The 14,975-nt window shown below is 37.7% G+C and overlaps 1 protein-coding gene across 1 annotated transcript in view; it reads left to right on the top strand.

The window, feature by feature from the left end:
* The window catches only part of LOC122798776 (zinc finger protein 610-like), a 334,745-nt gene that overhangs the window by 206,911 nt on the left and 112,859 nt on the right, over positions 1-14,975 (top strand). Inside the window, exon 3 of the mRNA XM_044067888.1 lies at positions 14,438-14,557. Within this exon, the coding sequence (XP_043923823.1) occupies positions 14,438-14,557 (120 nt within the window). The remainder of the gene's footprint in view (positions 1-14,437; positions 14,558-14,975) is intronic.

The raw sequence follows: 14,975 nt of genomic DNA on the forward strand, positions 1-14,975 counted from the left end.
TTTGCGTCAACTACTGGGCGCAAGAACCTCTCCACATACAGTGAAAATGGTTCCGTGATCCACCCCCTGCCCGCAACAGTGGGCCTCATGGGTGGACACACACTGTCCTGATGGATCTTAGGGAGACCCTGTATCACTGGCAGGAGGGGATCACTAATAAACAAATATTCATACAACTCATTCGTAATAACATTGGTCTTAATCAAATCATCCAAAACCATCTGTATTCTATGAACATGTATATCCACCATCTTACGTTCCACTAAACTGTAAAACCTTTGGTCTGATAACATAGACCTCATTGCCTCATCATAGAACTCGGAATCCATAACTACTAAGGCACCCCCCCTTGTCAGCAGGTCTAATGACAAGGGAGGCATCACTCCTCAGTTGTTGTAGGGCTCTCCTGTGTGCATAAGTTAAATTGCCCTTTCATTTACTAGACTGAGGAACAGAATAAGGGAACATCTCTACCAGATCAGGATTCTTTCCACTGTTAATGCTCTGTCCAAGCATGTCTTGTCTAATGATTCTACACATCTTTTTCGTTTTAAAGTACTAGATGTTACACACACTAGTTTTAGGGGGGGATGTGAGGGGTAGAACCGAGAGTATTGAATCTAAATGGATTACTAGACTTAGAGCAGATGTTTTTCCTGGACTGAATGAGAAAGTACCATTGAGACATTTCCTGAAGTCCAGGAGATTGAAGTGATATGTATGACTGTGCTTTTTATACATGGATATGCACATTTTTATGAGAGGATTTATTGTTAGTGTTGTGCAATCAGTATGAATTTATGCAGTTATTTATGCAGTTTTTTGTTTTTTATATATATCTGTTTTTTATATAACTCTATTTATGTTTTATGAGTAGTACAGGTGTTTTTATTTTACTATGGTTAATGTATTTTAGAGTAAACATTTCATTTATGTTGTATACCATGATGGTTGTACTGTGCCTTCAATGGTCTAATTGTTTTTGGCACCTTTTTTGCTATATTAAGGGTGTACTAGAGGGGGTTCTTTTGGTCTGAAGAAGCCTATCCAGGTGAAAGCGCTTACCACATCTTCTGTTTGTGTTACAATAAATCCGAATTTTAAAGTTTGTGAAGCAGTGGTTCTTTCAGCTTTGTTTCCTGCATTTTGGTTAGTGCTGTGTTTACTGCTTGCATCGCTACTGTGCCTTTTATGTTAGTTTATGTGCTTGGACTGAGTTTGGCACAGGTAGCGTTAGTCCTGTGGGGAGTGATATATCTTGGACTTATTAATATAAAAAAGCAGCTCCAAAGATACTTGGAGAGATTATACATGCACAGGCACCCAGATATGGAAAATTCCATAATGCAAAAAATAAGATCACAAAGAAGGAACATAAAATGGAAGATTAGTAAAGTAGAAATTAAAAAACAGAAGTTGAAGTTATGGAATATCTGCGAAGGGAAGGATTTAGTGTAGAAACTCTGACATGGGTTATGTCACAGCATGATAGAACAATGAGTCCCCATCTGAAGAAGAAATATGGGAAAGAGAAAGAGATTTAATGTGGTGCAATATTTATGCAAAGGAGAAATCCAAGTTAACTAATATAGAGAAGGCAGCCCCAAAGATATTCAAAGAAAAATACAGGCAAAGGCATCCAGATATGGAAAATTTCACAAAAAAAAAATAATATCACAAAGATGTAATGTGGAAAAGATAAGTAAAGCAGAAGTTAAAGAAATAGAAGTTGAAGTTATGGATTGCCTGCAAAGTGAGGGATTTAATGTAGGAGGTCTAACAGAAGCTACATCACAGTGTGATGGAGTGAGTCTCCAGAATAAGGAAAAGCAGGATCAGGAGACGTGAAGAAGAAATATGGACATGGGAAAGGAAAAGAGATTTAATGTGGTGCAATATTTATGCAAAGGTGAAAGCAAAACTAATCAATAAAAAAGCAGCACTAAAAAGATATTTGAAGAGTAATACAGGTAAAGGCAGCCAGATATGGAAAATGTTGCATTTCAAAAAATAAGAACACAGAGAGGGAAAGTAAAAGATAGGGTTAGTAATGGAAAGTAGAAGATAGGATTAGTAATGGAAAGTAGAAGATAGGGTTAGTAATGGAAAGTAGAAGATAGGGTTAGTAATGGAAAGTAGAAGATAGGGTTAGTAATGGAAAGTAGAAGATAGGGTTAGTAATGGAAAGTAGAAGATAGGGTTAGTAATGGAAAGTAGAAGATAGGGTTAGTAATGGAAAGTAGAAGATAGGGTTAGTAATGGAAAGTAGAAGATAGGGTTAGTAATGGAAAGTAGAAGATAGGGTTAGTAATGGAAAGTAGAAGATAGGATTAGTAATGGAAAGTAGAAGATAGGGTTAGTAATGGAAAGTAGAAGATAGGGTTAGTAATGGAAAGTAGAAGATAGGGTTAGTAATGGAAAGTAGAAGATAGGGTTAGTAATGGAAAGTAGAAGATAGGATTAGTAATGGAAAGTAGAAGATAGGGTTAGTAATGGAAAGTAGAAGATAGGGTTAGTAATGGAAAGTAGAAGATAGGGTTAGTAATGGAAAGTAGAAGATAGGGTTAGTAATGGAGAAGTTATAGAAATAGAAACTGAAGTTAGATTACTTACCAAATGAAAGATTTGGTGTAGAAAATCTCACTCTGATAACATCACAGCATGATAGAACACAGAGTCCCCAAATTAAGGAGAAATCAGTGGAGCAGGAAGCATCTGCCGAATTTCCTTATGAAGATACTTTGGAGTTTTCAGTAGGAAGCCAGTACAAAAGTTCGTTTGGAGTTGTACAGCAAGGGAAGGACCAGGAAACTGTGGCAACTCTGACGCAGTCAGTGTTGTGGAGTAATAGGCCAGTGAACTCCCGTATGTAACAGCAATGAATGACATAGTATGAAGAGGATATGGCACAGGAAGATGTTTTGGGAGTTTCTCTAGAATGCCCACAGGGAACAGTGAAAAAATTGGGCCTTAGTTTTGAAGAAAATGATCTAAGGGAAGAGTTGCTCAATTTAATAAAGATGGATTGACAGTAAGATCAATGAAAGAAATAGATTACAGAAAGTCAATAAGACCCAAAATGTTAGAAGTTTGATAAAACAAATGAACCCAGCAATCAAGACTTTTTGTAGAAATTCATGCAATGTAACAGGTAAATAGGATATAATACTGTGCAGCTAAATTAATAACGGACATAGTCTTCCAAGAAAACCAGCAGGGCAGTAAGGGAAAGGAAGAAATCAATTGCCACCATGGAAATATTGAAAAGAGAAATCTATAAAGCAATTAAGACAAGAAGTGCCACTGTTAGAAGAGTACATAAGATGGAACAGATCAGGAAAAATACCCAAAGGCATGATAAAAGCAATGAACAGCATCAAAACAGACCAGGATCCTATCGCACATTATTGCAAGTAATAAACTAAATATAACAGCACAAGTAGAAAACGTAGAAGATATGCAGCTAAATACAAAGGAAAAGTACAAAACAAGTAATTTATTGATGACTCCAAAAAGTTTTATACAGAACTGGGAAACCAGATAAAAGGAATAGAAACTCCACCAAAAAAAGAAAGATGCATTTTGGAGAAATATCTGTGAAAATCCTGTAGAACATGACAAAGATGCTGAATGGATAGAAGAAGAAGTAAAAGAAATAATAAAAAGTTCAAATGTACAGGATATTAAATGGGATGAAGTAACAGCAGAGTAACTAAAACAAAATTAAGAAAAGCTCATAACTGGAAAACCCTATGTCCCGATGCAGTATGTAAATTCTGGCTAAAATTATTAACATCTTTTGCATGAAAACCTCCTCAGCTGGGCTACCCACCATCTCCCCAAAAAAACTATAATTTTAGGTGATTTCAATATTGACTGGCAATCCTGTTCTGGCAACCATCCAACCCATCATGTAAACCTTCATGGCTTCACCCAACTAGTCCAGTCGCCAACCAGGATAAATAAAAACTCCAGCAAGCACACTACCCTGGATTGGATACTAGTCAGTAAGAGCCCCCAGTCATATATAACAGGCTGCTTATCAGATAACCTCAGTGATCACTCCCCAACATTCCTACTCAAAAAATACCTATACCAAGCTAAACCTGTCATCTACCGTTAAATAAGTAAAAAACTAAACTTTAACCCACTCACATTCATCTCATCCCTCAAAGAATGTAACTGGCATCCTCTAAAGTACCTCAGTCTTGATGACGCAGTTGAATTTTTTAATACTACTTTTTAATACTACCTTCCTGAGCATCCTTAATTACCATGCCCCCATAAGACTTTCCAGAATCAAAGCACAACCCTCCCCATGGCTACAGAAAACCACTAAGTCAGAAATGACAAATGGGGATAAAGCCTGGGAGCACTGGCGCAAAACCAAGACCCCCCTCAACTAGACAGAAATTCCTAGAACTACGCAATAGAGTCAGAAAGCTAATAAAACAGGACAAATTCCAGTACTGCCAGTCTCTGCCCTAGACTCCTCCGAACACAGCCCCAAACAATTCTGGTCCTCCATAAACTCCATCCTACACCCAGGTAAAGTCAGTACCCCTCCTCCTAACGTCCCTCACTCCTCAGAAAATATTGCTACCTCATTCAACACACACTTCACACAAACCATACTATCACTAGCTAAACAACACAACCCCCTCCCCTCCAACCCACACCTTCAACTACTAATCTCCCCACTGCCTTCTCTTTTTCTCCTGTACTTACCTCCAACATAAAAAAACTCTTAACTAAACTTAAACCCACCAAATTAGCAGCAGACAACCTCCCAAGTGAATACCTACATATCGCAGCTGATGCTCTGGCCTACCCAGTATCCATCTTGATTAACCGATCTCTGTCAGAAAGTTATGTTCCCACACTGTGGAAAGTATCACATATAATTCCCCTGCACAAAGGCGGACCCTCCACAGAACTAACCAGTTACCGCCCCATAGCTATTCTCTCTCCACTCTCCAAAATACTAGAGAGATGCATACACTCTCAGGTCTCAGACTACCTCCTTACTAATAACCTCCTTTCCAATACTCAGCATGGTTTCCGACCAAACCATAGCACCACCACTGCCTTACTCTCCTTTACTAACACTATCTTTCAGCATCAAAACAATGGCTATCTCTCCTCTGCTACTTTCCTAGACTTATCTAAAGCATTTGATATGGTCCCACACAAACAACTTATCTCTGTCCTCAATAACCTATCCTTCTGACAATCAGTCACCAACTGGTTTCAGAGTTACCTGTCTGACCGCCAACAATCCGTTGTATGGCAGAATGACACATCTCCCCAACTACCTGTCTCCATAGGTGTTCCCCAAGGATCCATCCTTGGACCCCTACTCTTCTCTGCTTTCACAAATAATCTAGCCTCTGCCACCACACATGGCACACTCATACAATATGCAGATGACTTGACCATCATCTGCTCAGCCCAGTCCCTACCCAAACTGCAAAAAGTCACACAGGAAGCCTTTTCCTCTGTTGAAACTTGGTTATCCAATGCCCAATTAATACTTAACCCAAACAAAACTACACTACTCATCTTCCAACCCACCAAACATACTCAAAACAACTCCCACTTTAACATCACAGCAAAAGACAACACCACTATATACCCAACTGAACACACCAAATTGCTAGGAGTGGAAATAGACAATAAACTAAAATTTGACATTCACATATCCATGACCATAAAAGAAGTCCACAAAAAACTAGGAGCGTTATACAGAAATAAGCATCTTCTCACCAAAGCAGCAAAGATTTCAATAGCAAATTCCCACCTTATCTCCACCCTACTTTATGCCTCTCCAATATATACCAACCTAAGGCAATGCGATCTAAACAAGCTAGAGACCTGCTACAACAAAATTGCCAAATTCGCCACAGGGGCATCCTACCGTAGTCACCACTGTCTCTCACTTGCTGAACTGGGCTGGCTTGAACTCTCACCTCCTTCAATGGCATCAACTCTCACTCGCCCACAAACTAGTAAACCATCCACTAAATGCCCCATCCCTCCAGAATCTACTCCAACCCTATCGCACCACCAGACCACTAAGATCCAGCAACAAAAATCACTTGCAGATCACTAAAGCCAATAACTCTGCTGGTGAAGCACTATTCTCTTGCACCATAGCCAAATTATGGAACTCCCTCCCACCCACAATTACCTCTGTACCATCATGCACCCACTTCAAAACTTTACTAAAAGCGCACCTAAAAACATGCTGGCTATGCCCTTGCAACTCCCACTCTAATATCACCCACCCTATCCAACCACTACCTTTCTTTCCACGCCACTAAATACCTTGATTATAGCAAGCTCAAATGCTAATAAGCCTAGTACTTATTATACAGCAGGAACTTCTTATTGTAACATTTGTTAATGTCTGTTATGTACTTCGAAGATAAAGATTCTAGTTGCCTACTGATGTACTATGTTCTTCATCTGTAAATATGTTGTAAGTAATTGCTATGTTAAATTGTTAATCGCTATGTAATCCATTGTTACTACTGTCTGTTTATTTTAACTGTGGAGCTTTTCTCCCCAGGCCTCCGCTGAAAATGGACCTACGTCCAGTCGGACACTCCCGGTCAACAAATGTAAATAAATAAATAAAATGAAGATTTAGCCATGAGTAAGAGCCATTTATATGCACACCCTGAACAGACGCCAACCTGGTCAACAACAGGAAAATAATACTCCTCAAGAGTGAACCTGCAAGATAGCCTAAAAACTATAGACCCAGTAACTTGTTGTGCAATGATGTATAAGCTGTACACTGGAATTGATGCTGACAGAGTTTTTAGTCATTTAGAAGAAAACTCGGTCATGGCAATAGAACAAAATGGTAACAAAAGAACGTGATGTGGAACAATGGATCATTTGTTGTTAAAGTCATATTGGGGAATTGTAAAAATGGGAAGAATCTAAGCATGGCATGGATAGACTACAAAAAGCATTTGACATCATCCCACATTCATGGATAAAAGTGCTTACAAATGCATAAGATATACTCTACAATGATTGATTACAGTAGCCATGAAACACTGGCAAGCCATTTTGCAGCTAAGCCATGATAAAGGACACATTTTTATCCCAGGGTTAAAAATTAATGGGAGGATGATTCAGGGTGACTCTGTCACCACTGCACTTTTGTTTTGACCTTAACCCATTAAGCCATCTACTTAACAGATTAGTTCATGGCTGAAATTTGGCTCCCATAAAACAACAGTGTGTAAAGACCTCTTACCTCCTTTTTGTGGATGAATTAAAACTTAGCTCATCAGATGAGGAACTGAAAGCACAACTGCAAGTGCTCAAAATTTTCTCAGATGATATAAGAGTGTTATTTGGTCTTGATAAACATGCAAAAGCAACCTTTAAAGCAGGAAAGATGTAGTACCAATAAAATATCAGTCTGGGACAGGAATCTGGTGTGAAAGAACTTGAGCAGAAGGGAGTGTATAAATATTTGGGAATTGATGAAGGATCAACAGTAAAATATGAACAATAAGGAATATTTTAGAAGACTAAAATTAATACTGAAAACAACCCTGATGTCTATAAAGCTATAAAGCATTTGCTCATCCTGTTCTAGCTCACATTTCTGGGGTGATTGACTGGCTCCAAAAGGTATTGAATCAGTTGGAAAGGAAAGCAAACAAAAAAAAATCAGTGTATACTAAGATTACATATTCCCTGTTCTAAAGGAGGAATGGGCCTCCTTGAAATTGATTACATGTATAGATCTGTAGTCATAGGACTGCATACATATCTGCTCACCTCACAAGATCTACATGTAGTGAAAGTTTTAAAACATGAGGAGAATAAGTCCAAGATGACTTCCCTGCTTAGTTTAGCAGAAGCATGTCCGTGTCAAACAGGAATGGAAATTAAACCAGAAGCAGACAAAAATCAAGCAGCAATTGAATGTTCCAAAAAGCAATAGAAGGAATATAACGTGAAGGATCAGATGAGGAGGCAAGAAATGTGGAAAATACATTAATCTAGTTGGAAGTACAGAAAACTCCTGGAACAGCATCATGTCGATGAGTATCTAATGCAGGAAAGGAGAGGTGAATTTAAACCAAAAGATGAAAGGTTAATATTGGCTGAGCAGGATAGTGGACTACATACACCTTGGTTGTCAAAGTCCATTGAACTTGCTGGAGAAACAGATATGCAGGTTTTGAAAATTGCAAAATAGACTTGGAAACAGTCGCACATCTTGTTATTGGGTTTGTTAAACTAATGGCAGAAGGCCTTTATACAGAAAGGCATAATAATGTAACAACACTGTTGCAATGGGGATTTTGTAAACATTATAATACTGAAGTAGCTGAGAAACAATGGAAATATGGGTTACAAAGCATTATAGAAAATGATGGTGTATATTACATGGGATCATCCATTACCAACAGTTCAAAAATAGATGTGAGAAAACCAGATGTAGTAATCCATAAAAAGAAGACTAAAGTAGCATTGATCACTGAAACTGCTGCACCCAATAACTATAGTCTTATGTACGGAGAGAGACACAAAGTCATAAAATACCAGGATTTGTAGGCAGAAATGAGGACAATTTGGACGGAGGATAACCAGACAGTTCCAACAGTAGTAGGAGTAATGGGTCTTATAAAAAAATAATTTATAGTGATATTTAGATATGTTACCGATACATGTAAGTCCATATGAATTGCAGGAGATGTCACTTCTGGGCACATTGTAGGCTCTGCAAAGAGCACTCCTGGCTAACATCAAAGACTGAAACAATACTAATTTCATGATCTTTAATCAAACTTTGACATATGAATGGGGTCCATCCTGTCATGGTATTAGAAAGACTTGGAGAAATTAAACTGAGAAAGGATCCATAATCAAACATGAACAAATGTGTACAAAACTCAGTAGGGAATATTTTAGATGACTAAAATTAATAGTGAAAACAGCCCTGACATCTAGGAACAAATTCCAAGCTATAAACCAATTTGATCTTCCTGTTCTAACTTACAGTTTTGGGGTGATTGTTCTCTAAAAGTACCGGATCAGTTGAACAGGAAAACAAGAAAAATGCTTCATGCTTTTCAGATGATATGTAAAAATCAATATATACAGAGATTATATATTCCTCATTCTTAAAGAGGTGTGGGCCTCCTCAAAATTGATTACATTTGTAGATGTGCAATCAGAAGACTGTATACATATTTCTAACTTCACCAGATCCAAACATACTAAAAGTTTTAAAACATGAGGTGGAAAAAGTCTAAGATGACTTCTCTGCTTAGTTTAGCAGAAACATATCCGTGTCGAGCGGGAATGGAAATTAAACCAGAGGTGACAAAAATCAGACAGCAACTGAATGTGTCAAAAAACAAAGGAAGGAATATATACGGTGAAGGATCAGATGAGAAGGCAAGAAATGTGGAAAAGGCAGAGATGTAGTTGCAAGTATAGAAAACTCCTGGAACAACCTCATGTTGATTAGGATATGACAGCAATGGTTAAGGAAAAGTGAATTTAAACTAAAAGATGTAAGGTTAATATTAGTGGTCCAGGATTTTGTACATTTAAACCAAAAGATGCAGGTTAATATTAGTGGTCCAGGATTATGTACATTTAAACCAAAAGATGCAGGTTAATATTAGTGGTCCAGGATTATGTACATTTAAACCAAAAGATGCAGGTTAATATTAGTGGCCCAGGATTATGTACATTTAAACCAAAAGATGCAGGTTAATATTAGTGGCCCAGGATTATGTACATTTAAACCAAAAGATGCAGGTTAATATTAGTGGCCCAGGATTATGTACATTTAAACCAAAAGATGCAGGTTAATATTAGTGGTCCAGGATTATGTACATTTAAACCAAAAGATGCAGGTTAATATTAGTGGCCCAGGATCATGTACATTTAAACCAAAAGATGCAGGTTAATATTAGTGGCCCAGGATTATGTACATTTAAACCAAACAATGCAGGTTAATATTAATGGCCCAGGATTTTGTACATTTAAACCAAAAGATGCAGGTTAATATTAGTGGCCCAGGATTATGTACATTTAAACCAAAAGATGCAGGTTAATATTAGTGGTCCAGGATTATGTACATTTAAACCAAAAGATGCAGGTTAATATTAGTGGCCCAGGATTATGTACATTTAAACCAAAAGATGCAGGTTAATATTAGTGGCCCAGGATTATGTACATTTAAACCAAAAGATGCAGGTTAATATTAGTGGCCCAGGATTATGTACATTTAAACCAAAAGATGCAGGTTAATATTAGTGGCCCAGGATTATGTACATTTAAACCAAAAGATGCAGGTTAATATTAGTGACCCAGGATTATGTACATTTAAACCAAAAGATGCAGGTTAACATTACTGGTCCAGGATTATGTACATTTAAACCAAAAGATGCAGGTTAATATTAGTGGTCCAGGAGTATGTACATTTAAACCAAAAGATGCAGGTTAATATTAGTGGGCCAGGGTTATGTACATTTAAACCAAAAGATGCAGGTTAATATTAGTGGTCCAGGATTATGTACATTTAAACCAAACGATGCAGGTTAATATTAATGGCCCAGGATTTTGTACATTTAAACCAAAAGATGCAGGTTAATATTAGTGGCCCAGGATTATGTACATTTAAACCAACAGATGCAGGTTAATATTAGTGGCCCAGGATTATGTACATTTAAACCAAAAGATGCAGGTTAATATTAGTGGCCCAGGATTATGTACATTTAAACCAAACGATGCAGGTTAATATTAATGGCCCAGGATTTTGTACATTTAAACCAAAAGATGCAGGTTAATATTAGTGGCCCAGGATTATGTACATTTAAACCAAACGATGCAGGTTAATATTAATGGCCCAGGATTTTGTACATTTAAACCAAAAGATGCAGGTTAATATTAGTGGCCCAGGATTATGTACATTTAAACCAAAAGATGCAGGTTAATATTAGTGGCCCAGGATTATGTACATTTAAACCAAAAGATGCAGGTTAATATTAGTGGCCCAGGATTATGTACATTTAAACCAAAAGATGCAGGTTAATATTAGTGGCCCAGGATTATGTACATTTAAACCAAAAGATGCAGGTTAATATTAGTGGCCCAGGATTATGTACATTTAAACCAAAAGATGCAGGTTAATATTAGTGGCCCAGGATTATGTACATTTAAACCAAAAGATGCAGGTTAATATTAGTGGCCCAGGATTATGTACATTTAAACCAAAAGATGCAGGTTAATATTAGTGGCCCAGGATTATGTACATTTAAACCAAACGATGCAGGTTAATATTAGTGGCCCAGGATTATGTACATTTAAACCAAAAGATGCAGGTTAATATTAGTGGCCCAGGATTATGTACATTTAAACCAAAAGATGCAGGTTAATATTAGTGGCCCAGGATTATGTACATTTAAACCAAAAGATGCAGGTTAATATTAGTGGTCCAGGATTATGTACATTTAAACCAAAAGATGCAGGTTAATATTAGTGGCCCAGGATTATGTACATTTAAACCAAAAGATGCAGGTTAATATTAGTGGTGCAGGATTATGTACAATTAAACCAAAAGATGCAGACTAATATTAGTGGTCCAGGATTATGTACATTTAAACCAAAAGATGCAGGTTAATATTAGTGGTCCAGGATTATGTAAATTTAAACCAAAAGATGCAGGTTAATATTAGTGGTCCAGGATTATGCACATTTAAACCAAAAGATGCAGGTTAATATTAGTGGTCCAGGATTATGTACATTTAAACCAAAAGATGCAGGTTAATATTAGTGGTCCAGGATTATGTGCATTTAAACCAAAAGATGCAGGTTAATATTAGTGGCCCAGGATTATGTACATTTAAACCAAACAATGCAGGATAATATTAGTGGCCCAGGATTATGTACATTTAAACCAAAAGATGCAGGTTAATATTAGTGGCCCAGGATTATGTACATTTAAACCAAAAGATGCAGGTTAATATTAGTGGCCCAGGATTATGTACATTTAAACCAAAAGATGCAGGTTAATATTAGTGGTCCAGGATTATGTACATTTAAACCAAAAGATGCAGGTTAATATTACTGATCCAGGATTATGTACATTTAAACCAAAAGATGCAGGTTAATATTAGTGGTCCAGGATTATGTACATTTAAACCAAAAGATGCAGGTTAATATTACTGATCCAGGATTATGTACATTTAAACCAAAAGATGCAGGTTAATATTAGTGGTCCAGGATTATGTACATGCTGATTTACAATTCCATTGAACATGTGGGAGAAGCAGACAAATGCAGGTTCTGTAAAACAGAACTAGAAACGGTCACACGTCTTGTCGCTGGGTGCGATACACAAATGACAGAGGGCCTGTTTACTGAAAAGCATAATAATGTGGTACGACTGTTACACTGGGGGTTGTGCAAACTTTACAAAACTGAAGGAGCTGAGAGGCATGGAAACATGATCCACACAGCAATGTAGAGGATGATGAAGTTTATATCACATGGAATCACCCATTACCAACAGTTCAGAAAATAGATGCGAGAAAGCCAAATATAGTAGTCCAAGAAAATAAAACAAAGGTAGCACCGATAGTGAAATTGCTACACTCAGTGATTACGCTGTCTTACGTACACAGAGACACAGTCGTAAAATAACAAGATTTGCAGGCATAAATGAGGGCACTGTGGAAGAAGGCTACCCAAACAGTTCCGATAGTAGTACGAGCAATGTGTCTTATAAATAAGAATTTATAGTCATAGTTAGATATAATATTGATACATGTAACTCCATGTGACTTACATGAGTCAGTTCTGGGCACATTGCAGGTTCTGTGAAGAGCACTTTTGGTTAGCATCAAAAATTGAAACAATACTAATTTCATGAATGTTAATCATAATTTGACATAGAAATGGTATCCATTCCTGTTATGGTACTAGAAATCCAAAAGGCTTGGAAAAATTTAACTGAGAAAGGTAAGTGTTTAACCTAGTGCTAGTTAAGGAACTCCAGAACCACTCTGAAATGGTGTACTTCTGGTTAGTGGCAGACTTCATGTTCTTTGTATTAAAGCATTGAATCATAACAGAATTTCTATTGTGTTTACCATTGTAAAATGCAGATATATTTACAGTTTCTTATAGAAATGTCAGTATATGTAATGCAGAGTGCTGATATGCTGGAAAAGTATTCAGAAGAAGAACAAAGAACAAGAACACGTCATGTCAGTCATCCTGCTAGACAGGGGTCCAGGGAAGTAAATCGTGTGGGAAGAAATAGCCAGGGAAATGTTATGGCTAGGCTTGTATAGGCCCAAGGGCCAATAACCTAGTACCAACCTGTGAACCTATAAATATGGAGCATCACTCTTCTCCTTTTAAATTTCCTTTTTTACATGGGGCAAGCCCCCCACATGTCCCAAACGTATATATTAACTCTGAGACTGCCATACCTTGGAGAAAAGAGAATACTCCGAGAAGTGACCATCTCAGACTTAACATCTGCAAGTCCATTTTTTATGGCCACTCAGTCTCAGCATTAGAGGACTTGCTAAAGCAGGCTTGGACATTTTAAACAGTTACCGTATTGTACATCCGTGGTGGTGCAGCGGTGGAGTTGTTGCCTCACAGCAAGAGGCTCTCCCGTTCAATTCTCGTCTGGAGTGCGGGGAATGCCTTCCGTGTGGAGTCTGCATGTCTTCCCCGCGGTTGGGTGGGCGTTCGAAAGACATGTATAAATGGGCGTGCCTTCGTTGAAGGTTGAACGTCGAGCTGGCACCTCGACGTTCGTGAAAATCTACTGCCAATCATTAGCAGACTGGTGTTCCGCTGTGGCGACCCCTAACTGGGAAAAGCTGAAAGACAGCAACAACCGTATTGTACTTTTTTATGTATCTATTTATTTCATATAGTCTGAGCATACTGTTTTTTTATTAGAGAGCTTTTATTTTTTTGTTTGCACTAGAATTCCTTGCTGTAATTCATATAATTTAATCCCCGTCTACACTGGCTGAGGTTCATGCTGGAATATTTTGAAACCAGACTTTTTTGAAATTCAGCTCTGAGAGATAGCTGCTATAGGAATTACACAAAAACACACGTGGGAGTACACACACACACATATGAACAATAAATTAAGAATGTGTTAATTAGCTTCTTTCTTACTTAGAATGTTTTTATTGAGAGAGACTGTAGGATGAGATAGTAATATAACAAAGGAAGATGGAAAAGTAGTCATTTGTCTCCAGAGATGGTATTGTCCACAGTACTTGATACAATGTAGCTTTTTTGTAGTGTACTTTTATAAATATGTTATAGACTTGTGTGATTAAACCATTGTAAACAAAGTGTACAAACTACTGGAAGGATGCAGTGGTAACTGTACATTTACTTTCATTTGCAGGTTATAACATCCCATTGTATGAACTTCTGTTACTTATGAAAGATGAAACAATTCCAGCTGCTGAGACTGAAGGGAAAGCAACAGTGCAACAAAGGCAACTTCCTGGTAACAGAACCAGCAGTAAGTACATAATAAGTATTACAACCAAGGCAACTTCCTGGTAACAGAACCAGCAGTGAGTACATAAGCAGGTCAACAGTCTGCTGGAGGTATAGAGGGGGGATTATGTTCAGAACACAAGGGTGAAATAATCCTCCAAACATGTGAAAGCACACCCTATTCATTATGCTGGGCCAAGACACTTTTCCTAAAATAAACCAAGTCCAATTGCTGCATCATGCCTGCTAGCTACAGATTGTGATGTCCATTCTGAAATATCTTCCAGCTCTGCAGAACATGGTGTGGTATTGCAGGCTGGTGGTTAGCAGTACTACAGAACATGGTGTGGTACTGAAGGCTGGGGTGAGCAGTACTACAGAACATGGTGTGGTACTGAAGGCTGTGGGTGAGCAGTACTACAGAACATGATGTGGTACTG

Source organism: Protopterus annectens, chromosome 3.part1 (assembly GCF_019279795.1).
Source record: "Protopterus annectens isolate FY-2018-M chromosome 3.part1, PAN1.0, whole genome shotgun sequence".
NCBI classification, from domain to species: Eukaryota; Metazoa; Chordata; order Ceratodontiformes; family Protopteridae; genus Protopterus; species Protopterus annectens.